Source organism: Pempheris klunzingeri, chromosome 6 (genome assembly GCF_042242105.1).
Source record: "Pempheris klunzingeri isolate RE-2024b chromosome 6, fPemKlu1.hap1, whole genome shotgun sequence".
Lineage (NCBI taxonomy): Eukaryota > Metazoa > Chordata > Actinopteri > Acropomatiformes > Pempheridae > Pempheris > Pempheris klunzingeri.
In genome coordinates this window covers 17,124,490-17,149,057 of record NC_092017.1, presented here as the reverse complement: position 1 = coordinate 17,149,057, position 24,568 = coordinate 17,124,490, and the positions used below count along the sequence as shown (strand labels likewise).

General features: G+C 41.9%; 2 protein-coding genes across 3 annotated transcripts in view; both read left to right on the top strand.

Annotated features, from left to right (window-relative positions):
* Positions 1–684: 684 nt before the first annotated feature.
* On the top strand, positions 685–15,387 carry ppp1r2 (protein phosphatase 1, regulatory (inhibitor) subunit 2). Its single transcript, XM_070832536.1, has 6 exons — positions 685–1,025; positions 9,169–9,276; positions 9,811–9,894; positions 12,407–12,507; positions 13,918–14,112; positions 14,986–15,387. The coding sequence occupies exons 1-6, from the start codon at positions 895–897 to the stop codon at positions 15,003–15,005; spliced, it is 639 nt and encodes a 212-aa protein (XP_070688637.1). The 5' UTR covers positions 685–894; the 3' UTR covers positions 15,006–15,387.
* Positions 15,388–20,283: 4,896 nt separating this feature from the next.
* acap2b (ArfGAP with coiled-coil, ankyrin repeat and PH domains 2b) overlaps positions 20,284–24,568 on the top strand; it is a 50,271-nt gene continuing 45,986 nt past the window's right edge. For both annotated transcript variants that reach the window (XM_070831979.1, XM_070831978.1), the window contains exon 1: positions 20,284–20,559. In XM_070831979.1, coding sequence (XP_070688080.1) covers positions 20,507–20,559 — 53 coding nt within the window. In that variant the 5' untranslated portion in view covers positions 20,284–20,506. The remainder of the gene's footprint in view (positions 20,560–24,568) is intronic.

The window sequence follows — 24,568 nt, the reverse complement described above, 5'->3', positions numbered from 1 at the left end:
ACAGTGACAACACTGGAGAGCTCCTTCAGCGAGAGACTCCACCACCCTCAGTGTGTGAAGGAGCGATATCGCAGGTCCTTACTTCCTGCAGCTGTCAGACTCTGCAACCAGCACTGGCAATAATGGCACTATATTTATTCAAAACAACCTCAATCTGTGCAATATATTTATTCATCTTTTTACCCCACGTCACAATGTGCCATACTTTCTAATATCTCCCCCTTCTTTTTTTTTAATTCCCCTTTTGTATATCATATTGTTTCTATTTTTATTATTCCTCTGTCTTAATCATACAAAATATTTTTTTAATATCTCCTCCTGTCTACTGTGACATTGTGAATTTCCCCTTCAAATATCTTGTCTTGAAATCCAAATTATAATGAGTAAAGATGGCACGATTTCATACACATATTGTCCTCCTCCTCCTTCCACTCAGAAGAAACTTTGGGTTTGGATTGCCTCATAAAGTACACCAACATAGCCTGAAATACTACTGTGGTTGCGGTCCACATAATTTGAGACAAAATGTATAAAGTCGCCCTCATGACATTGAAATTTCCGAGCACAGAGAGGCAGCATGTGTAATTTAAATAGGACGGTGTGAAATCTCGTAATATCTCGCGATGCTACGCAGCTAGCAGACCCGCTAGTGGTGGTGCTTCCTCATCAGTCGGTGATCAGCCGGAGAGCAGGCATGCCGAGCCGCCAATGCACACAGGACCCTGCCTAGCCTGGTTTCTCCCGAGTTCACGGAAGAGCACTGAGTTATGACAGGGAGTGCCTTTGAAGCCAGAACCCGTTTTTGGTAGCTGAATCGCAGAAAACACAGAATCGATTGAAGGAATAGTGAAATAGTTGAAAAGCCTCAGCCGGCGTGACAGTCAGTGTGTGGGAATGGCAGCTCCCCGGCCGATTAAAGGCATCCTGAAAAACAAGAACACCGGGACAAACGTCAGATCTCTGTCCGACGATGTACCAGGAGAAAGTCCCGACCAAGTCCCCGGACTGTCTGAAGATGACCAACAGTAAGTTTATCTGTTTGGCGCTCGTGAGGCTGACAGCCAGGTAACGTTAGCTAGCTAAACACTTGTTAGCCGCTCTAGTGTTACTCCCCTGTCAGGCTAACTGTAACACTAAAGTCACCTCTTTGGCTGTCAAAGCTGTGGGCAAAAAGTTTCTGGTTCTTTCCTGCGACTATTAAGTGATTTTTTTTCTCGCTGATAACCAAAAATGTTAAATATAAGTGAGCAACTGTTTACCTCTTTATCTTTGCCAGGTTAGCTTGTTCGCTAGCCAGTAATGCCAGCTTCTAACATGGTTGAAGCGATTGTTAAGTAAACTAAAGTTCACATTGTTGGTTAATTTTAGACACAGCACACAGTCAGTTTAACTTGGTGGTGATATAAAAAAAATATGGTTAACAAACAACAGTGACAGCCCCCAGCCACCTATGACCATAATAGGGCAAATTAACACCAACTTAAACAGAGGTCGAGCACTAATGCACATGTAATAACTATAAGTCCTGTTTACAGCTGATTGTCATCATGTCTTATTATTATAATTAGTTTGATGATATAGCGTTCCTCCTGTATGTCAGTACATCCAGCACTTTTTTTTTAGGAATGTATTTAAACCCCCCAGGTCACGTTTTTGAACACACTATGTTTTAGCATGTTTGATACACCTGGAGAAGTGAGCTTTGTATAAATCGCACAAATAAAAAGATGCCTTGTGCATGAGAAACAAGATGAGCAGTAAGCTGTACAGTACACCGTCTGTCACAGTAGGATGATCAAGATCTAAGCCAGCTAATAGCTGCAAACAGAGTTTTGACTGTTGAGCACGTTGGTTAAGGTTTTAATAAAATTGGTAAAATAGGTGTTGCTCAAAGCCTTTGATAGGCTGTCTGCCTGAACCAGAGAGGTAGATAAAGCTTAGCTGGTTTTACCACCAATTATGTCTCTGGTGACACTTGATGTTTCGTCTGACACTGACAGCTCTCTACAGGCCTGTGCAGGCACCGAAGCGCCAGTCTGTCAAAAGAGTCACCAATCTGTAACAAACTAGGCTATTTTAATCTGATAATCTTACAACTACCTCTGCTTTCGTACTCCCACAGCCCTCTCGTAAAACTGCGGTTTTGTATTCACAATCTTCATTGTAACTGCTGTCAAACTCCCTGCCAGAGGACGTCTCGCGTTGCTTGGCATGACTTCCAAGTTGATGTTGGCTAGGGTGATAGTTTGATGATAGTGGGATGATTGACGCCCGGCTGAAATATGAAGTGTATTCGATAGCGATGAGGACGACCTCAGAAGCAGTCAAGAACACTGCAGGGCAAATAGATGTGTGTATGCCAGCAGTCTCACAGTTTAGGGGCATGACCAGGCTCCGTAATGAACTACCGATATGCAGGTTGTGAAAACGGGTCTGGGAATGCTAAATCAGCTGTTTCGTAGTCTAATGCATGGCATCAGGGTCGAGCTGACAAGAGCTGGAGGTTGGTTTCTCTCTCTGGAGCCTTGCCTTCTCCTATACACTGATGACACTTTCACTGTGGCAGCGAGACATAACGCTCCAGATCACCAGCCCCTGTTAAGTCATGTCAGTGCTCTGCTCTCCCACAGCCACCTCTCCATCTCCTCTCTGCCCCCAGGAAACTCTGGACATGCAGAGCACCCAGCTGTCTGTGCTGTATGGAAAATCTTGCAATGAGTTTAAAAATAATCATACACATTAGACTATATTTGCAGTATAGTTTTTTTCACCAAGGCATGATCTGTAAAAAAACAAACAAAAAGAAAGTGCACACAAAGCCTGATTAAACATAAGAATACACTTCCTTGCATTATTTGTATTGTTGGGGCACAAAAAATGTGAAAAAAAGACATTGTTGGTTATTTTTAGCTGTGCATATCATCTGTGAACACACCTGTGAGTAAAAACACCAAAAGCAAAAAAAAAGTTTGCAGGGCTGCGCAGGAAGTTGTCTCATTCTTTATGCGTTTGCTGGTTCATATCCCATCAGCGTTTTCGTCTGTGCCCTTGAACAAATGCACATCACTGCAAATCTCCCAATCTGCTTTAAAAACACAAGCTTGAGACTATTAAAAACAGCATTATTTGAATAATGTTGCCAGCAAACAGAGCTTAAAATATGTCAATGTGATTAAGTCTAAATTAGAAAAAAATGTTTATGACCATCAAGAGCTTTTTAGGCTGTACATGAATTGAATTCTAATCTGATTTACAGTCGGGGTGATGAATTAACACCACCCACCTGCCAAATGCTGCTAAATCTTTGGTGCCGCTGTAACATTTGGGTTAGGCATCATCTTCAGTTGGATCCTTCAGTAGAATCATATGGTAATCACTTTAAAATGAATAACAGCCAATACAAATTAGAGGAAAAACATGATCGTTAGTGTAGTATATGTCTTGATCGTTTACATACACGTGTAATGCATATGGTTTGTCAATATCAAAACTTGTCAGCTTCATGATTACGTTCTCCACATGTCCTACAAGTTACTTTGGAAGGCAACTAGCTGTTGTTTGGTTGGTGAAAGATGAAAGTTGAATTTGTGATTTACATGTCCCCTGCCTCTCCCATGCCAGCAGGTCTAGACGTTAGCGCCAGTCCTCTCTGAGCTGCAGCGTGAGAATTTAGGCCATTGAAGGACGGCGGTTATTAGTGAATTACATTCCCAGCAGTGAATCAAGCTTTTTCTGTGTTGATACAAAAATAGTCTCTCTTGGAGTGACAAGCAAGTAGAGGAAAAAGAGTTTTCTGGAAGAATCCTGTGTGCAGCCAAGCACCAAATCCACAGAGAACAACCAGGCCTGGCCATGCTGCAGCACGCTGCTTCTGTCAGCTCTGAGTTTAAAGCATATAGGGGTGCTGTCAGTCCGCATGCATACAGAGTGCACATTGGCATTTTTGGACCCAACTAAACAGTGTGTCGTAGTAGTAAGTATACTAAAATATTGGCTTATTTACTTAGGCACTGTGCATGCTGAAGTATTCTCTTAAATTGGTCTTTTTTACAGAAAAATTTAAGATTTGCAAGCTTTATATCTACCATTGTTCAGACCAGCAGGGCTCACAATAAGCCTGACAACAGCCCAAACATGTTTTCCTTCTTATCTGCTTCAATTGTGTGGAACATATCAGATTGCCTTCCCTGCTTATTCCACGGTACCTGGAGGATATCCTGAACAAGCTCTACAAATACCTACCTCCCAGCATTCTTTTTTTTTTTTTTTTTTTTAACCACCTGCTCATGTTTAAACAATTCAGCTTCCCTCCATAGATTTGTTCAAAGAAAATGGACCCAGATGACGTAAAACTCAGCGGTTGCTATTGGTTACAGTTATCAGAGTATGGCTCTCTGGATGCCTGTAACAAACACCAGGATGGACCACTGAAAATAAATGTGTGCAGTTGTTAACCGAACATATAAAGATAAGAAATATTAAAAACATAAATGACTGCATGAGGACATTGGAGGTGTGAATTATACAGGAAACCAAATGGTCCATTGGTTTATTTCATTTGCAGCTCCAATTAATTTCCTTTTGTAGGGCTTTTTTAACCCATTAGAGTCCGTCACATTTGTTATCTCTTCAATCACCCACTATTATTTAGTTAACAGTGATGTATGAACCTCACACCAGGTCATATATAATTCAGGGACGCTTCCATGAAACTCAATCTCTCCCTCACTGTCTTTGCGAGCCTCATCCCGACTGTGTGACGGACAGTTTGACCGACAGGCAGTGAATCTCTGACTCTCCATAATGAGGACAGAAAAATGGCACATTTCACCCTCCTGTGCACGGGTTAGTGGGGGTCAGCTGTGGGCACAGAAAATGAATACAGTGTCTGTACTGATGAGAAATATCTGGAAATCGACACGTCTCAAGAGCACTAACTGCTTCAGGGCAAGGCCATATAACTAAGTAGAAATACTTAATATCTTCTCTATTCTTGGCACAGAGGAGGATAATTTATTTTAGTGTAATAGCACTTATTGGTGTAAATTTGCTTGAATGAATAAATTGTTCTAAACCTTTGGCTGAGTTAGATCTACATTCACTTCAGCAAACACAAATTCTACTCATTTGTCAGTGCAACAGTGAAAATCCCTTGCATATTTTGTCGAGGACATCATGACCTTTCCATGAGCACTTTGGCCAGTAAATTCATTACTCTGCTTCTCCTCTGATGTACTTTTTCTCTTAACGTCTGGAGTGATGACAGGGGCCTGAGAAAAAAACTTTTCATTAGTCCTAAATCTAGTTGGCTATCTATCAAATGTTGTGTAATCTGTTATTGTGCTTAATGCTGACTAAGTAAGGACCCGAAGGAGCAGTGATTTGCACTTGTTTTGAGTCTATACCACCAACTGCAGAAAAAGGCAGAAAATCTCAAATAGTTGGGACATTTATTTTTTTAAATCAAACAATTAAGTTCAATTAAATGGCCTTTATTGGCATAAATGTTTTAGGAATAACATTTCTTAGTATATAAGGAAATAAAAAGCAAAATACAATTCGTCTAAGAGAAAATACCGTCAAATTTTTGGTGAAGGCATCTCTACCGCACTCTAAACCTGTAAAATCTAGATTCCAGAGCTCATTTTAGGTAAAATGGGGACAATGTATAAAAATTTTAACTTTCTGCAAAATAATAAGTTAGAAAGAAATGATTTAGATGTGATCAAAGCCGCAACATTCAACCCAAGTTAAGTCATTAATGTTTTTTAGGACATGACAATATTTCAGGTGACACTTTGTTTGTTTGGCTGGGAAGCGGACATAATTAGAGCTGATGAGTATATCCCCAGTGGCTGGTAATTATTTCCTTCCCTTCTAGTTTTGGTGTGATACTTTAAGTGGAAGCAGTGTATTCTGTGCATGTTGACCAGCCACTGTCTCCACGGTAAAACATGGCGTGGCTGCTACTGTTACTATTGGAGGGTTCGGTCGGCGTTGGAGAGCACAGGGCCGGACCTTTCCTCACTACCCTCCGACTATGCTACCTGATAGCTCAGCTCGGCTCTCAAATGATGACTCACTCTATTTAATGAGTTTTCCTGAAGCGTTATGTCGCCAGCTGTTGACCACCCTCGAGAGATAATCATCATCACATAAGAGATACAGCTCTATATTTAGTGTGTGCTAGTAGTTGGTGATGTTTGTTTGTTTTTTTTTCTTTCTCTCTCTTGCAGATGCAGGTGCATCATCGTTGTATTACAGTGTTTGTGATGAATGAGTGAGTGGATTTGGAGGTAGACGCAGTTTGGTGGAAACAGAACTTGGTTGTCTGTTTTGGGGGGTGTGTTGTGTAACCCTACACAGTAGAGTGAAGCACTCACACACAGGTGCTTTCTCTGATGTTAAAGGAGCAATGTTTAAGATAATGTTTTTAGTTTAAAAAATTCAAAATGTAGCTGAAAATATCACCAGAATATGTATAAAAATCCATATTGTGATGTCTTTATAAACTGTGTTGCTAGCGAAGTTAGCAGCAGTTGGAACATTGGATCTGTAGTGCAGCTAAGAACAACACAAGCTGTACTGAAAAACATTCTAGATGCAGCGGCTGTAGCTCCTTAAAATGTCACTACATTTTGGTTTAAATCTTATTTTTTTCGATTTGGATAAAGGGACTTTGAAATGATCCCTGCTCACAACGTCCAGCTGGACCAAATGCCATATTGTCTGTGTGTCTGAAACGCACTAAAAGGCAGTGGAAAGGAAGCAGAGATCTGATCCACTCTTTGCAGAGACGTGGCACCATCTCAGGGGCCTGCATCAAGCTGCTACTCTCGACGGGCAGACTTTGCTCTGAGCAGGCCGATCACTGATGCTCGATGCTCAAACGCAGTCAAAGTTGATAGACATACACATACACACATAGATGTGGAACTTTTATTGTCAAGATGAAGACAATAGCATGAAGGGACATTTGTTTCGCGTGAACCATGAACCTTATATTAGGCGATGACTATATACTTTGAGGACATTTCAAGGTTTATTCAGGGATGAGGAGGAGGTGAAATGCTACCCCCTATTGTTTTTTTTAGGCAGGTGGCCAATTTCTGCACGTTGCACCTTTTTTAAGTCAGTATTGTGTTTTGGACCAATTTTCTCAGAAGGTTTTCGGAGTGGTGTTTTTCTATTTTCTCAAGATGTAGATATTTTGTCATTCAGACTGATCATCCACCACTGTTTGTACTTTGATGCAGTGTTGGATCCAGATTCAGATAAACTGTAAATTGCTGCGTGTAGCAACTGCAGAGGTATGCACTCTCTGTGGGATTTCTAATTTTCTTCCAGTTCCACTACAATAACAGCATTACAAACTGCAGCCTCCAAAATGACCATACAGTTGAATCAACAGCCCTCTAAAACTGTTTCTGCAAAAACTAAACATGATAACCTTCATAATGAAAGAATTGGTTGGACTGCATCTGTTTGAGCTATGTGTAACTTATAAACTGGCAGCCGAGTGGACGTCTGCATTTGTTTGAAGCTAAATACCAAAGTGAACCTCTGAGAATCAGTCGGTGTAGCATCCAGGAGACTGACTTGAACCAACCAAATTCATTGACTCACTGACAAACTTTAGTGTGCTACTACCACGTGTGAGTGAGAGACAGTTTCCTGCAGGTGTCAAAGTGGTGCAGGACACAACACCTTTACCAGAGTATTATATTATAGGGCTCCAGAGTATTATATTATACACTGTTGGTAGTGCTGCCACCATGCCGTAGCACATGATTTGGTACTACTACTACTGTTACTACTACTAATAATGATAATAATAATAAATACCAATGAAAGTCAGGTGGCAGCAGGGAGTGGATTCTTTTTAACAGAGACTCAGGCTTTTGTGGAGACATTAACAGGAAATCCTATGGAAATGTTTTTTTTTTTTTCTGCTCCCTCTAATTTGCAGGTTATCTTGGGACCTTAGGAGGGCTCCCCCTTTAGTGCTTTGGGACAGAGAGTGTGATATGGTGTGTTTGCAGAGTCTGTGTGGTTCAGGTCTGTTTTGAGTGAGAGGCAAAGGGGAGCTCTGCAGGCTTGTAGCAGCAGGCAGTGGATTTAGCATCTCTCTTCCGTCTCCCACATTCTTGCCTGCAAGTCTCCCATTATACCGAAGACCAGGACTGTACAGTACCTTAGCAGAGAGGTCAGGGAGAGCAGAGGTGATTTGACCCATACCTGGATTTATAACTTTAGAATTTAGCTTAGATTGTTAGAAAATAATATAGTAAACATTGTGCCAATTAAACAATGACAACTGCACAGACTTACAATAAACTGAAATGAGCTATAAAATAATATAATAATAATAATATAATAATGGAGAGTGGGCTCGAGAAACAAAATGACATCAAAGTTCAAAAAGATGTGAAATACTATATAACAATGCATGACAAAATCTTACTTGGTAGTGAAATGATCTATTTTTTCCTGTGAGTTAAAACAATGTTTCCACTTCCTCTCCCCTGAACTGTAATGGCAGGTGTTCTCCCTTTATCCTCTCGAGCACAATTTCTCATTCTGCACTGATTTAGTCTTCTTGTTTTTGTTCATTTCCCCTAAGGATTTTGAAAGGGCAGCAAGGATTAGAGTTATTTTGAACAGAAAGCCCTTACGGAGCAGGCAGAGGTGACAACCTTATTCCCCAGATGACAATGGAACCATCTGGGGGATTAGGAACAGGTGTGTTTTTGGGAGGAAGAACAAAAATCAACTCTAGAAAAAGCAATTGTATCAAATGAGACAGTTGTTTGACTTTTGACCTGGTTCGCTCACAGCTGATCAGCCTTAGCGCTCACTCTGATCCTTATTCACATCAGTAATGGATTACCTTTACACAACAGCAAATACCACTTCCCGAAAGTTGTCAGAAACCAAATTGGTGCGGATGACATTTGCGGGCGTCTTTTATCTGTGTGTTCCCAAAATATGCAGTCTGAGGGAAAACTGGGGCATGTTCAGTCCCAGATTAAATCTGGTCACTCTTCTCCCCGGAGGAATCTGTGGGATGAGACGGCGGGTGGGTAGCTGGCCGCAGTGGTCTAAATGGAGTGTCTGTCCATTTAGTCGTCGTTTACCACCCACTGTTCTTTCTTTGATCTTTTACAGGAAGAAATCCCAGAAGTGGGATGAGATGAACATCCTGGCCACGTACCATCCTGCTGACAAAGACTATGGCCTGATGAAGATCGATGAACCCAGCACACCTTACAACAGGTCAGAGACTTCTGATAAAAAAAATCCCTTCGTCTGTTTCTATTCATAATGCTCTTAAAATTTGATTGAGTTGATGCTTAATCAGTATTTTAAATGTTATATGTTAAATCCTAAGCTTTCTGAAGACATTCATTTACTAGAGGCTTATAAAAATGCATACCTCTATCTTATCTTTACCCTCATCTGTGTGTGTGTGTGTGTGTGTGTGTGTGTGTGTGTGTGTGTGTGTGTGTGTGTGTGTGTGTGTGTGTGTGTGTGTGTGTGTGTGTGTGTGTGTGTGTGTCTTGCAGCGATGTCTCAGCAGGTTTGTAATCCAATATGTCAGAGTGCTGCAGGGAAGGTCACCCTTGTCACAGACCTTTCCTCTGTCTCTCCTCATGGTCCTCTATCCTGTCTACGTCTTCCTCTCCTTCAACCCCTCGGCCAACTTGTCTGTTTGGCAGAGGGTCCTGCTTTTGTTGGTGTCTTTACTTCTCAATCCTCCCTCGCCCTCCAGTTCGGCTCATTTTCATTCAGTTAATTTCTCTCTTTCAGGATGGTGGGGGACGACGAAGATGAAGGGGCGCTGAGTGACTCGGACGGACACAGTGGACCTGCAGCCGATGACCTGGCGTCAAAGTAAGAATTATATGTGAATGGAGAGAGTCGAGCACAAACCAAGAGAAATGTGCAGCGTGCAGTGTTTCAGACCTTTAGTTGAGGAGAAATGTTGTGTAGAAACGGGTGGGGGGGGGTCTTTAGTGCTCTCAGGTGTAGCTCAGATAAGCAACACCCGCACACACTCACCGGTGTCCTTGCTCTCCAGCAAGAATAGGTTGTAACAATAACTGATAAGAGTGTATTTACTGTACAGCCTCTGACGCACTTAAGACACTTAGTGACTTTACTGCAGTATGAAACACTTTGGACAGCTCATTACAAGATTGGTGTGCCAAAGAAGTTGTGATACTGTGTGTAAACATCGTCTTTCAGTGGGAACGTATGAATGTTCCCATACAAAGTTTGATCCTGAGACCTAATGCCCCTCTTATTATTCTTAATTATATTTGCCACGGAGTGTATCACTACCTAGCTAGCTAGCATCCAGTTGTTGCCTCCCAGTAAGCGGTGGTTTAATGGAGCAGCTGCTCTGCTGCAGCCTCCAGCTGACAGAGCAGTCCCGGCAGAAAGTTATGACGTGTGGTTTAGACACACATACACACAGCATGGGTACACAGCAGGCAGTACATTCACTCCCACTCTTCTTACTTAAAAAAAAAACACACCTGTAAAAAGCATATCTCTATTATGTGTTGTGCATATCATTCACAGAAACATTATAACACAAATTATATATGATATGATCCAACTCCATGCTGCCTTGACACCTGACAGCATGTCTTGGTTTTCATGGAAATGTTTCCTGCGTTTTTACTCTCAGCCACAATAGCTGCTGATCCATAAACAATGGGTTTATGGGTGTTTCCCATCAGCCTTGATTTCTGTGAAAAAAGGAGTTATGCAATGGAAGGAACAGCTCTAAATCACATTAACGGTTAGGACTACAGGCAGTTTGGGGGGGGGGCAGGGGCAGTCAATTTTGTGTGATACAGTTTGACCTTTTGCTGTATACAGAGCTCTTGAAAGGAAGAGGAGTTAAACAGTTTGATCAGTTCTACAACCACCTGTGGAGCACAACACCGTAGAAACAGAAGTAACAAATACTTCTGTGACAATCCTAGAATAAATGCGCATTGTCAAGATGTTATCGGCACGTGGTTTAGCATGTGGCTGTATTGTTGTCTACCTTTTTATGAAGAAACGCGTGTAGACGGTTTTAATCGTAAGTAATCGAAATGTTTTGTTGTGAGTGCCTCAGATTCAAAGAGCAAAAGCCTCTTTCTAAAGCTGCCACGGTATTTATTCTCAATAGACCAGAATGTCATGCACAAACAAAGCATTTTCTGGTTTGAATAAGAGTGCCATTGTTTGCCATCTTTTCAACACCATTTCAAAATCTTGCCGTACATGCTGTATATTGGATGCATCTAACCAGTTTAGATGCAGATTTAGAATTTTGAACTATCAAGCTTGATTGGAAAAACAACGGTTTCATCCAAAAAAATGCATTGCACATAAACTCCCAGGCAAGAACGAGTGAATGCAAAGGAAGAGATGGAATAATGTGTCAGCAAATGTACAGTACATCTGCCACTCGGAGCCGTCTTCTGGACGGTAATGGGAGCTTGAGCGGCGTATTTGCTCCTGGCCGTCGTGCTTACATAAGTGCATCGACGCTGGGATGGGATGAGCTAGTTTGAGTGTGTGCACCGCAGAGAGGGGTAGTGATTAGCTCCGGGCTTGCAAGTCAATTAGCCGCCTTTGTTTACTTCCACACAGAGTGCCTTCCATTGTTTTACACTAAACCCTCCAGATAGCACAACAGCTGCTCTTTTCCCCTGTCCTCTTGTTGTTCTAATCTCTCCGACATCCACTCTCAAGCTCTTCTCTCATCCATCCATCACTCGCCCAGCTTTTCTAAAAAATGTACCTCCCTCGTCTCTAACTCACTGCATCACTCACACCCTCTCCTCCTTCCTGTCCCACTTCGCCTCGGATATGCGATACCGTTATTGGTGCATTTTGAAACTGCGGGGAACTGTGGAGGTCCTCTGTCTCGGGGAATCAGGCCAGTTTGTCGGAGAGCACTAGTACTGTAAATGGGATCTTCCCCGGGGCCGTTTCTCCGATTCACTACCGTCCATTGAGCCATAAACCATTTGTCCTCTGCTGTTAACGCTCTCTGTGAGTATGAGAGACGGGGATAGTAACTCTCGTTATTTTTGTCTCATGCTTGAGTACTCTCTCACATCTCTTCACTCTCACTGTGCCTACTCTCTCCTCCCCCCCCCGCCTGATATCTCCCCTCCCCTGCGTTCTTCGCATCTTTCTCTTCATAGAAAACCTCCATTAGAAGTTTTTTTATTTTTTTTTCCCTTTTTAATCTCTCCACACTGACTTTAGGAGGAGCTGTTGATGGTCGCCTGATTCTCTTTGGTCGTGTACTCATTTAATACGGTCAAAACGCCACAGGCGATACTCAATTAATTGAAGATTCTTATTATGTCTTTTTTTTTTGTCTGTTTTTAAGGCTGGTGGCAGCAGAGGGCTTAGAGCCTCGCTTCATGAAGGAAGAAGAGGAAGAGGAAAGCAGCGAGGAGGAGGAAGAGGAGCTGACTCCTGAAGAACAAGGTAAACTTGGAGATCCACACACATCCACACCTACTGCCTTCACCTATCAACATTCAGTGTAACGTTATCATGATGATCAACATTAAGCCGCACAGTCATACCTCACCAGCCCAATGAGAGAGGAGTATATCAGTGTCCACTGTAACTGTTAATACAAGGTGTCTTCTGCAGCTGTGAGGGCGGATAAATGCAGAGTGACAGTCCTGCAGATGGATCGGTTTGGGAAAAGGGCTCAAATGTTCTGTGTGCTCTTGACCTTTTGCGACTCCCCTCAAGACAGAGACAGGCACACACACATACACACACAGTGTCTGTATACCTTTGACCGTTCTCTGACCTTGCCCTTCTATGTGCACTCTCATACACACACACACACACACACACACACACACCTCTCTGACTCTCTCTGTCTCTCGTCTTAGATACAGGCATACCAGTTGGGCTGCATAACACACACACACACCCGCTGTAGACAACAGGATACATTTTGCCTGCTTGCATATGCGGTGTTTCATATTTATATCTGAACTGTGCAGGTTAAAGCGAGAGAACAGTCTGGAAACAGCAAATCGGATCGATATAATCCAACTGCAGAGCTGTAACCTCACCAGCTTTTGAGATGCAGTTCCAGACGGGCCAGCTTGTGCCACCTATTGGGAGGTTTTAACATCAGTTTTAGAGCTGCAGGTGAAGATGTGCTGATTCAGCTTGAAGAATTTTAGAAAAGTTTTACATTGAAATCCACCTTGTCATTGTCGTTATGTCCTTCGCAGGGTTGACACAAAACAAAAATCTACGAGCAGATACAGTGCAAGTACAACCAGTTAAAGACAATCAAAACCTCTGGGAGTTGACTGTGGTCTGTCTGTGCAGTATTTCAGACCTCTGCCAAAAGAGCTGCACTGCAGTGTCGGCATGAAATGACCTCATTCCTACCTTCACTGTTCGCTTTGCGTCTCCACCTGTCACAGATGTGGCCACATTGAAATCCTAAATGCCAAATTCGTCAGTGGCACTTCCCTCATGTCACAGGCACAGATCCCAGCATGGCCTCCGTTAGCCTCGCCTAACGTCTGTGTCACAGCCTCCTTTTTACCTTTTATTATGTGTAAAATATGTCATCAGTTGCCTCACTGTGTCCCATGTGGAGTTTGACCCGCTTTTAAAAAGTAAGTTTGTCATAGAAACAATAGAGACACGGGAAGGAGAGGATTGTTACTGAGCTACTTCCATGTGAGAATGTGTATGAATGCTCAGCAATCTTTCCCCAGATAATGACTTGTTTTCATCGTTTACCATTGTTTTTATCTGTAGATTTGTACTGTGCCGTCAGCAAAATGAACCACCCTAAATTCTGCGCTTTGCTTTTGGCAAATTTAAAAGAGATTTCAAATTCATCTTCCCGTGCAGCCAAAAAGAAGCACTTTCAGATGATGAGGAAGATGCACTACAACGAAGGCATGAACATCAAGCTGGCCCGCCAGCTTATCGCCAGTGAGCTAGAAGATGACGAAGATGCAGACGAGGAGATGAGGGACGACACGGAAGAGGCGAGGGAGGACACAGAGGAGACGGAGGAGATCAGCGTTGACCCGCCACAGGAAGGTGAGGAGAGGGAGACGGCGTTCCTGCGCACATAGGGATAAATAATTTGGACAGTTTCCTGTCCAGCAGCTGGAAAGAGGAGCAGTGATGCAGTACACAACGAAATATAGTTGAAGTGAAGAGGCTCGGAAATAATGGCTTTGTCTACTGATGCACGCTGTCAGTGTGGGTGTCATTAGATTATACTGCTGGCTGCTGTTTCTTTGTGCCACCATGTGGTTCAGTTACTCTGGCAGCTGCGCATCAGCAGGAGGTCTCAGTGTTTTATATTGTTATAAGTGTTATTGTAACTCGCCGTCCATAACGATAAAGGATTTGGCTTTATGTAACACTGATCAGTTTACAAATGACTGATCTGCTCTGATGCCAATCCAGCAAACCTGTTTGTGCGATAATGATTACTAATATTTCATAACTACAAAGAGATTCAGACTGGCTCCTGTAAGGCTAATAACTCTTACTGCAGGAGTTGGTTCTTTGTCAGACCTTTTAATATACAATGCATGAATTTTTATCTTGGAAAATAATGTAATAATAGAATAGAAAAAGAGAAGTATGAACGGCAGAGCAGATTTTGTCTTGCGAATGAAACACTTCAGTCTAAATCGCTCAAGGGCAAAAACAAACTTCGTAACACTGCAGACTAATTGTACTGAAGATATGAAACTAGATGTCGAGTTTTTTTTTTTGTGGATGAGATGTGACCCATTTTTAATCAGGACTCTGTTCAATTTCCACTAGCGAGTCTACTCTGAGGATCAAAGTACAAAGAGCAGAGAGAAAATTGGGGAGTTTTAACATTTCTGTTTAGCTTTGTCTATCTTTTTTTGTTCTCACGTCTGTCTGCCTGTTTGTCTCTCGTCTTCCCTCCAGCTGATTCTCTGGACTCGTAGACGAGGCCTCTCTCCCACCTTCAGCCCTGTGTGACAGACAATGCTCTGCGCTCTGTGTTTTAACGCTGGGCCCACACAGCTGACACCGCTTCACCACCCATGTAACAACAACTCTCTACAGCCAACAACCCCCCCCGGTCACCTGTCTGTCTCTACTATTCCTTAGAACTGTGCAATATAACCTTCAGTCACACTGGTTTTTAACTCCCACAATCAGCAGTACAACACACAAGTGAAGACTGTTGCCCCCTCCCCTCTCCTGTTGCCAAGAATTTCGCCCTCCCACCTCCTCTGGACTGGCGGCGCACTGAAGAACATGTGATTCTGACCCCGAAAGGAGGATCAAGGCCTTTTTAAAAAAACAAAACAAAAAAAAAAAACACACACAAACTGCTGGATAACCAGGATTTCCGCCTGGCCACTCCACAGTCCCCAGGCCACAGAGCCAGTACGTCAGCCCTGGAGGAAGCCAGGGGAAACCCCACGGCCTCACTAAAGGCGTATCTGAGACATGACGACGGCGTTCATACTGGGCGCGCTTCAGACGGCTTTTATTTCTGTTTTGCTCTGTGACCCACCACTCTTTCGCAAAAGTTGGACACCGCGATGAGCAGTTAGGTTGTTGTCTTTGTGTTTGTCCCCGATGCTTACCTGGTATGTCAGGTAAGCTGTTCATATCGGCATAATGGTGTTATGGTCGTTTAGCAGCTATATATATTAGTCTTACAGCACAAGACAACATAACCTACATAATCTAAATTTCATTACGAATAATTAAAGTATGACACCATACAACCAGTAATACATACTATTAATTGATACATGTATGCTGTGTTATCTAACTTTGATGCTTGCAGGCTTTTTTTTTTTGCTTGAGATCAAGTAAAACAGCACAGATTTATTTATTTAAGTGTTATATTGGCACTTTGATGACTTTGCCCCAAGACTTCTTATTTACATTCTGTCTTCACAAACAAGAACACCACACAAAACCTCATTTAAAATTCTGTCAATTTTAGAAAACATGGATACCTCATAGAACCAAACTGTAGGCCTTTTTCCCCAAATTAAATTGACTGATAAATTTGTCATCGAAGTCGTCTACTGAGAGGCAATTCTCTTCCACTGAAAACTACAGCAAACAAAATAATTGCAGTTCCTGCTCCTGTGCATCAGTTTATTTTGTGGAAGTGGGTTACAGGACAAGTCGGTAACCATTTTCAAAATGTTCAATAAAGACTGAGGCCCCTTGTGTTTTCTCCGGCCGTTTTCGCTCTCTTAAATATGGCGCATGCTACTGATGAACAGGACAGTGTCCCGTCTTCAATAAATGAGTCCAACGGGCTCTAATGTAGATCTGACGAAGCAGAAACCAGCGCTCGCTGTGCTCCAACTTAAATGATTTGCGAATTTAACTTCTCATTGCATGTGAGCCCCATCAGACAGAGATTTTCTGAGAAGGTACAATCATCTAGTTTGTGTTTTAATTTCTCACCTGGCTTCATAATGCTTTATTTAATCTCGGCCGATCTACTTAAATGTCTCGTACGACGCAGCTTGGGAACGTCAAGGACGAGGGTGTAACTGATGCTACTGACTTGAGCTGAAGCAGATGGTGGCAGTGGAGTTAACCACTAAGGCTTGTTGGATGTATTTTAGGGAATTTTGTAATATCTGGGGTTCATACAAGTTACTATTAAGTCTTAAACAATTGGTGAGTTTGACTAAAGTATTGAGGAAAAAAAGACAATGACCCTGGTGCGACCCAAAATACATTCTTAAAGTTGGTTTCTGAGGAATTATCCGCAGCTAAACATCGTTAAAACTTCACTTGAATGATCGACTGAACGCCCAGAGAGAAAAATACGTAGGAACCCTGAATATGTCTCGTGTTGTGATCTCTTAATTTTCTTCTGACCCTTTAATTCCTCAGATTCCTCACTGTGATTGCAACACAAAGAATCATAGACCAACGGTATGACTTCTGCAAACGTCCCTTTGCAGTTTTTTTTAATTTTTTTATTTGTTTGTTTTGTTCTTGTGTTTTAGTATTTTGATGGCGTTTTCTCTTCACGATAGAGGTTAAAACAACTCGGTGATCCGCTCGTCCACGTCCGCCAACCAACAAGCTCACATCCAAGTGCGCTCATGTAGAGAAACAGGAGTGTGTTTGGAAACTTTGACAATACTGCTGTCTTATACTTTGCTCACTGAATTTGTAAAACCGATAGAAAGGACGACAGCAGCGAAGCTGATGCGATTGGTTTATCTTCTAACTCAAGACAAAAGGACACGATCGTCCAAACCGTGACTGACATGATCACCCGTAGGTGGTTATCACCTGTCAAATGTGCCTCTTATGTATTTATGTACATGTGTGTAAAATGAACAGGCTGTGCTCCATGTTACTGTTTATCTTCTGCCTCACGTGTCCACTGTCCTGCTTTTTTTTTTTTTTTTTTTTTGCACCACTTCTGCCCCGTTTGGTTCGTTTTCCTGAGGATGACAGACTGTTAAGCGGTCCCACGACTCTGCACTGTGTCTGTCTCATAATGACGTGGAGGTCAAGTCCATGTTTTTGTATTTCCTGTTTGCATGTTCTGAATCATCAGACTGTGTGTGTTCTGTTTTTGTTTTTTTTTGTTTTGTCTTCTATCATTAAACAAATGTTGTTAGGATCCACCGTCTGTCGTGGCTGAGTGTGTTTGAGCCGAGGTCTCGGATACAGAAAACACGAATGATGCAGAAAATCAGGACCAAGCATGCGGATATCTCTCTGACACTGTTTGTCTGATTAAAGCCTCTACAAGACTCCAGTCACACAGTTCTTTTTCTTCTTTTTTCAGGCTTTGATTTTGTTTCTCCTTTTCACTTCATTAATGAAAACGATGAGCTACTATAAGCAAACCTGACCTGAGCATTGATGTGAAAAGTGCCAGTGATTCTACTTTGTTAGAGGTACCACATCAAAATTGAAATATACTCTATTATAAATCTTCATTTAATGTTTCTCCAAGCCTCCTGCCCTGTACGAAGCACACTGCAGTGTTTTGATTTTGAGGTTTGAATTATTTCTTCACATTTCAGGCAACCATTGGATTCTACATTTTACTTAAATTCGTGTTAAATAATCCACCACAACGAACTTCAGTCCTGTTAATTTGTTAAAATGAGCATCATTATCTTGTTATTATAAGTGCAGATAAGTTAAAAACATCCACTCAACCACCACATAATGACTAATAATAGGAGCCCTGTGATGGTTTATTTACTTTGTTAAATGTGTAAAAGTCTGTTTATTATTTCTAACTAACTGGCTCCCTGACAGAAAAAAAAACCCAATTTAAAATCTGAAGCTCTATTGGGTTATTTTGAATAGAAATAGAGCAACACAGAACTGTTAGTATGAGCAAGGAGTTATAATAAATAAAGACACTTTTAAACTGTTAAACTGAGGTGGGATAAAAGAAAACTGTTCATGGTGTTTGAGTTTCTTAGTTGTTTTTTTATTGTTTTTTTCTAAAGTGTCCCCTGAAATTACAGCGTCTTCTTCTCCCTCTCAACACCAGATGGCGCTGTTGCACAGCACATCATTCATTCCCGTTGGATTTCTAGTAATTCTAATAGGATAAAGCAGGGGGGCTGTGCTCCTGCTGAGGATTATCCTGCATGTTTGGGTTGGCAGCCAAGAATGACCGCATCTTCTGGCGTTTTATCCGACCGCAAAACTGCGTTTCAGCGCAACTGGTCGACAGGTTTCAGTGATTTGTGAGTGGGAGAGTGAGGTCTGCAGCGTGAGACGCGGAGGAGTGAGACATGAAAAGGCCGTCCTGCCACTGGATCAGGAAGCGACTGTCAACCGACACAAAGATCCTGTAGCAGAGCACAGAGGGATCACTCTGACCTGGATGTCGTCGTCCGGTTCATCTGTTTGAGCAGAGTGGTCAAGCTATAATAACACTGATTTAGAAATGTTTCACGACGTGGATTTATTTTATTGTATTATTACAGTTAAGTGCTCAATGACTCTCTGCAAGTTCATTTCTCAACAAGAAGTTTTTGTCTCCAAGGGGAAATATGTTTCACATGCACTGAGAGTTGAAGCTCCCACATTATTCAAAATGCACTTTTTAATCTCTTTTCGACGTAGATATGTGTCGCCAGTGTTCCTCATGACTGCCAAAAGACTGTCCTCTCCTGTTCTACTTTTCAGTAAACAACACACTGTTTAGATTAGATTAGATTTTGCTCCCCTTATGATGTCATAAGGGGATCTTTTGATCATGTGACCTCCTTCAGCCCTTCAGCGGACCGACTGTCCGAGCCCACTGAAGACCTCCTCGGTCCACCATGCTGTCCCCCATTGTTTTTTCCTCACTAACACCAGCTTTCAGCAACATAAAGATATTGAAAGCGAGAACAAAGCTCACAGATTGTTCTGTTTCTCTAAAACAGAGCGTGCAGAAAGAGGCTGTTATCAGCTGCGGCGGCCATGTCTGGTAAAAAGAAAGAAGCTGTGTTTTTTGAACATTAAGTTCTAGTCTATTCTAGTAGGATCTCCAAATACGAGTATGAACTTGAGAAAGAGCACAATACGGGACCTTTAACGTGTATAGATATGATAAACTGCAGAAAAGAAATGCTAAAACCACCACACAAGCTCACACAAAACTGTTAACATTGGTGACAACACAATAATAATACATAATATTATAATAAACATAATAAATCCTTGAAAACTTCCAGACATCATCAGCGGTGGTTAAAAACATCACCATTGTCACCCACCAGTTTTATATGCAGAAGAGTGACCATCACCTGAGCATGTTGTTGTGAGAACAATTTTTTTTTTAAATTATATATTTACTGAATCTTTATTTAATCAGGCAATCTCATTGAGCTTTTCCAAGAGAGACCAAGGAACAAGCAGCATTCACAAAAAAAAATAAATCATCAGATAACAAAGCTTTAAAACCATCAAAGTGGATTATTTCATGACTCTAGTTAACACTGTGCCAAAGCCCTCTAAGCACTGTCAGGTATAGATGCTGAAGCTTTAATTTCTCTAGCATGTTAATGATTATCTAATCGCCTCCATGATCTGTGTTGCACAGCCGTTGGGTAGTGATCCATCTTTCCCGGTCAGACGATCTGTGAGTGGGGCTGTAGTATGAGCGCTGGGGGGAAGCTGCTGTGACCTGAAGCAGCTACCGGACCACACTTTCTGTCTCCAGGACCGGCCGCTGCGTCTAGAACTAGTTTCCTCCGGTATTTTTTCGGCCATCACACATTGAACATAGACTCGTTTATGGTCGCTTCGCCGCGACTTTGCCAACCGTAGCTGCTGGCCTGTGAGGCTAGCTGGCTAGCAGACCAGTGACGGAGCGGAGCCACGGCAACGTTAGCAAACGAGCTAATTAGCCAAAAAGACTCAGCCTGGATTAACCACTTCCTTTAATCAAAGAGAGCGCAAGTCTGCGGTTTTAGCCACTGCGGCAAACATGAAGATAACTGTGGATTTCGAGGAATGTCTGAAGGACTCCCCACGGTTCAGGTGAGTGATGACAACCAGGTTTTTGTCCCGGTTTGTGGTTATTTATGTGTCACAGGGAAAAGTGTCCAGCTAGCTTTGCTAGCTGTAGCTGTTTGCTGCTTGTCTATTTTTGTCTCTAAGAAAGCTGGGGCCAGCCGGGGAGGCTGCCTTATGGTGGAGGAAACCAAACACAAACTCACTGACCAGTGTGGTGAGCTCATATGAGCACTGGCAAGCTGTCCTGCTGCTTGTTTTCTGTATATAGATAATGTAAAGATTGGAATATGTATTAAAAATGAATGCAGGAAGTCACGGTTTGTGCCAGTAGCCTTCATTTGCCCTTGTTTAAAATTTCAAGCATACAGCATGACTGTAAAACACTCCAGCTGTACTCTTTACTGAGTGCAGGACATCTCACTGCACTCATACTTTCTTATTTATCTAATCTTGTCAGCTTGATTTGTCAGAAGAGGACACCAGGGCTGCAACAGTTATTTTCATCATAGATTAATTGGTCAATTTATCAGTAGATTGGTTTGTCCTTAAAATGTCAATAATAGTAGATAAATAATAGTTAATATAAATCAGATAGTCGAAACACCTCTAAACGATTAAGTTAAACCAGCAATCCAGCAAGTGGTCTCACATAATAAGCTGAAACTAGTGAATTTTTTTTTTTAACATTTCTGCTTAAAAAATGAGTAGGAAAAGTGTAAATGAGCCCCTGGGTAGTTTTGTCAGGTGGTGGATGTGCATGTGATGTATTCCTGGCAGCAGTGTCACTTCTGACATCATCTCTCACAGCTTCTTCTTCTTCTTTTTTTTGTCAATTCATCAAACCCAAACGTTGTGTAAAATGGGATGTTTTGCCCCTAACTTCCCCCTCGCTCGCTTCGCGTTTTCCAGAGATTTGAGAAAACGCCTCCCTCAGCCCCCTCCGCTCCCTTTGCTGCTGCTGCTGCAACATCCTCTCTCACAACAACAAGGAACAGATGTTAGAAAGTTGTAGAAGAATGAAACTTTTTCTTTTTTTTTAATCAGAGCGTTTCCTTTGGGATCACAGTTGGAGGTTTGAACATTGGGAAACATCCCAGTCAGCTGTGTTTCTTGAAGTTGGCTGGCCTAACTCTCCAGTGATGTTCACCCCTGTGTATTACCAAGACTGCAGGGCTATGGGGAACTCTGTCTTTTTTACACTTTTATAACTTTGATATGTTCAGCCAAGCAATCTGATTGGTCCAGTTTTCACCAGTATTTCTTTAAAACATGGCGGTTAGTGTATACCAGGTCTAGTTGCAACTAAGGACTTTGTCTGTGAATTTCTTTCATCCTTTGCAGCGTCATCACCACGATCATTAAAGCTTCAGTTAAGGATTATTTTCATTGTTGATTGATGTGGTGATTATTGTCTCGATTAATCTAATAGTTGTAAAATGTCGGAAAATGGTGAAAAATGTTGATCAATGTTGATCAATGTTTCCCAAGGCCAGGATGACATCCTCAAATGTCTTCTTCTGTCCACAGTCTAAAGTTGTTCAATTTACTGTCATAGTGCATCAAAGAAACTAGAACACAATCACATTTAGGAAGCTGAAATCGGATAATTTTGACCTTTTTCTTTAAAAAAAATGACCGAAATGGATTAATCAATTATCAATATAGTTGGCGATGAATTTAAAAGTTGACAACTAATGGATTTATCGTTGCAGCACTGGCCACCATCATACTCACTTTTGACTGAATGCTGCAGGGAGAGTCTGTGATCTATAGTTTATCAAACAAAAGTGGGAACTGCTGGACCACAGACAGGATGTGGTGACACTGAAACCTTCGACCAATCAGCCCATAAATTATACCATTTTCCCATAGATTTCAAATCATCCTCTATCCCCACTGAAAGTCAAATATTTACACTCGATCCCTTATTGTTAATAAATAAAGAGTCAACAACAGCCAGCACCAAAGTCTGTACTGAACTGAGGAAACTGCTGCACCTCAGCATGACTGTACGCTGGATGGCTACGGTAAGCCAGCCAATTTATTTCTGTGAGCAGCAGCAATATTAAAAGATTAAAGCGGAGAAGTTCCAACCTTTATTGTTCTTATTGGTTCACGGTTTTTGGAGGCCACCACTCCACCACCCATTCAGCCTGAGTACGTGGTCTAGCTATCGTCAATGAATGAAAACACCTGTGCAGGTATACAGGACCTATTTATAGAAAGTGTCTAATTCCAGCTCCTCCATTTGTAAGCACTGCACGTCTTATGTGATACTAAGCAGCCTAAATATGTCATGGTTTCAGGCATCTTTCACTGTTTCCTGACATTTATAGCCTGGATCAATTTGGACTCACTGTATTGTTATATTTAAAATTGCATATGAGAGTAACCTGATATGGCACCTAGTACAGCTGTTTATAAAGCCGTCACTGTATCACAGGTCATAACACAGGATGTGCCATTCTGCAAAAACAATGGCAATACTTGTCTCTCTGTAGGTTAACAAACAAAGACTTTTGCATCACCTGAATATATTATGGATGATGTCAAGTCTGTGTTTAATCATGTTAATCTGATAGGAAGCTACTTCCCATGATCCTCTGCAACCAAGAGTCCTGGTAAGCACATAAACCCATCTCTGTCTATATTTTCCACTGTAGGTTCCTCCCGATGGGTTGGGACATATCAGATATTTTCACAGCAGTTTTTCACCTTCGACCACCATTGTTTTGCTCTTATTTTTTCCATCCCCCACTCGTTATGTTTGGCCAGAGAAGAGGACAGAGCGGGAGAGAAAGAGAGAATGGATGAAAACATGGAATACACACCAGTGTAAAGCAGCTCTCGCTCGCTCAACATCTGTTTCCATTTTGGTGTTTGCTTTCAACTTTGTGCCAGAGAATATGGATCCCCCAAATGTGGAGAGGGTTGTTTTCAAGTGGTAATTTGGCACACCCTACATATTTTTTTTCTGCTCTCATCCTCATTTTAGTTGGGAAGCTGTCTTTGGTCATAAACCATGCTTTCAGCCTCGAGGAGAGATCTACTAGTGCAAAAATTATGTATTTTTGGCAGTAAACCTTCGTAGCCTAGTTTTCCACTTGAGAATAGACATTAGACTCAGCCTTTCCTGGCTCCTCTTCAAGTATGAGAGTTGAAAATTCTCTTTAGAGGATCGTGGCTTTTCTTCACGCATGTATAAGAGTAATTGTTTTACATACTTTAATATGCCTTTCTATCAAAGCAGATCATAATTGATATAATATATATTTCACATTAAGTTAGCAGTGTGTTGTTTGCATTGGTCATTTAGCGTAATCTCCTTCCAGTTGAGCAAAACTTTGTGGAGCTGAAATGTGAGAATATCTGTTTCTAAATAGGCCACAAAAGGCAGCGTAACTCCAAGAGATTGATAAATAAAACCTCAAGGATGGATGTGTTTTTATAGCTAGTAGACATTAGCTGCCCAGAAGTGAGGTAATCTCTGTAATTAGCTGCAACTTTTTCCCCTGTCTTCACTCGCATCTGAATCATGATAACAAGATTGCTCGCCCCCGATCATTTCTGCAGATTCTGAGTTTGGCCGAGCGCCATGACATGAAGTCACCGGTCGAACAGCCCCCGGCCGCAGTTTCCCCTGAGTCATTGACAGCAGCTGTAGAGCCAGCAGATCACTGGCAGTCGTCTCTAATACAGACCCAGAGCCTGATGAGGAGCGCTCACACTGCGATACACCCTCATTACATTCCCACGGGAGTCAAACTGCAGGCTTGTTAGCATGCTGGGCTTGTTGCAGTTTGATCTAATTGAGCTACGGTCCATTTCCTTTTTAATGGTTATTAATAAAGGTAATTAACAGCTAGTGAAGTGTGAGGACTGATGGTAGTCCTGATGTAATTGTGCTACTACACACAGTTGTATTTCATTAACTGTGGCAGCATAGTAAATAAAATAAACACATTATAATGCACTTAAACCTCCAAGGTTACCATTATTTTATCCGAGTAGTGGCAGCTCAAAGAGAATTACT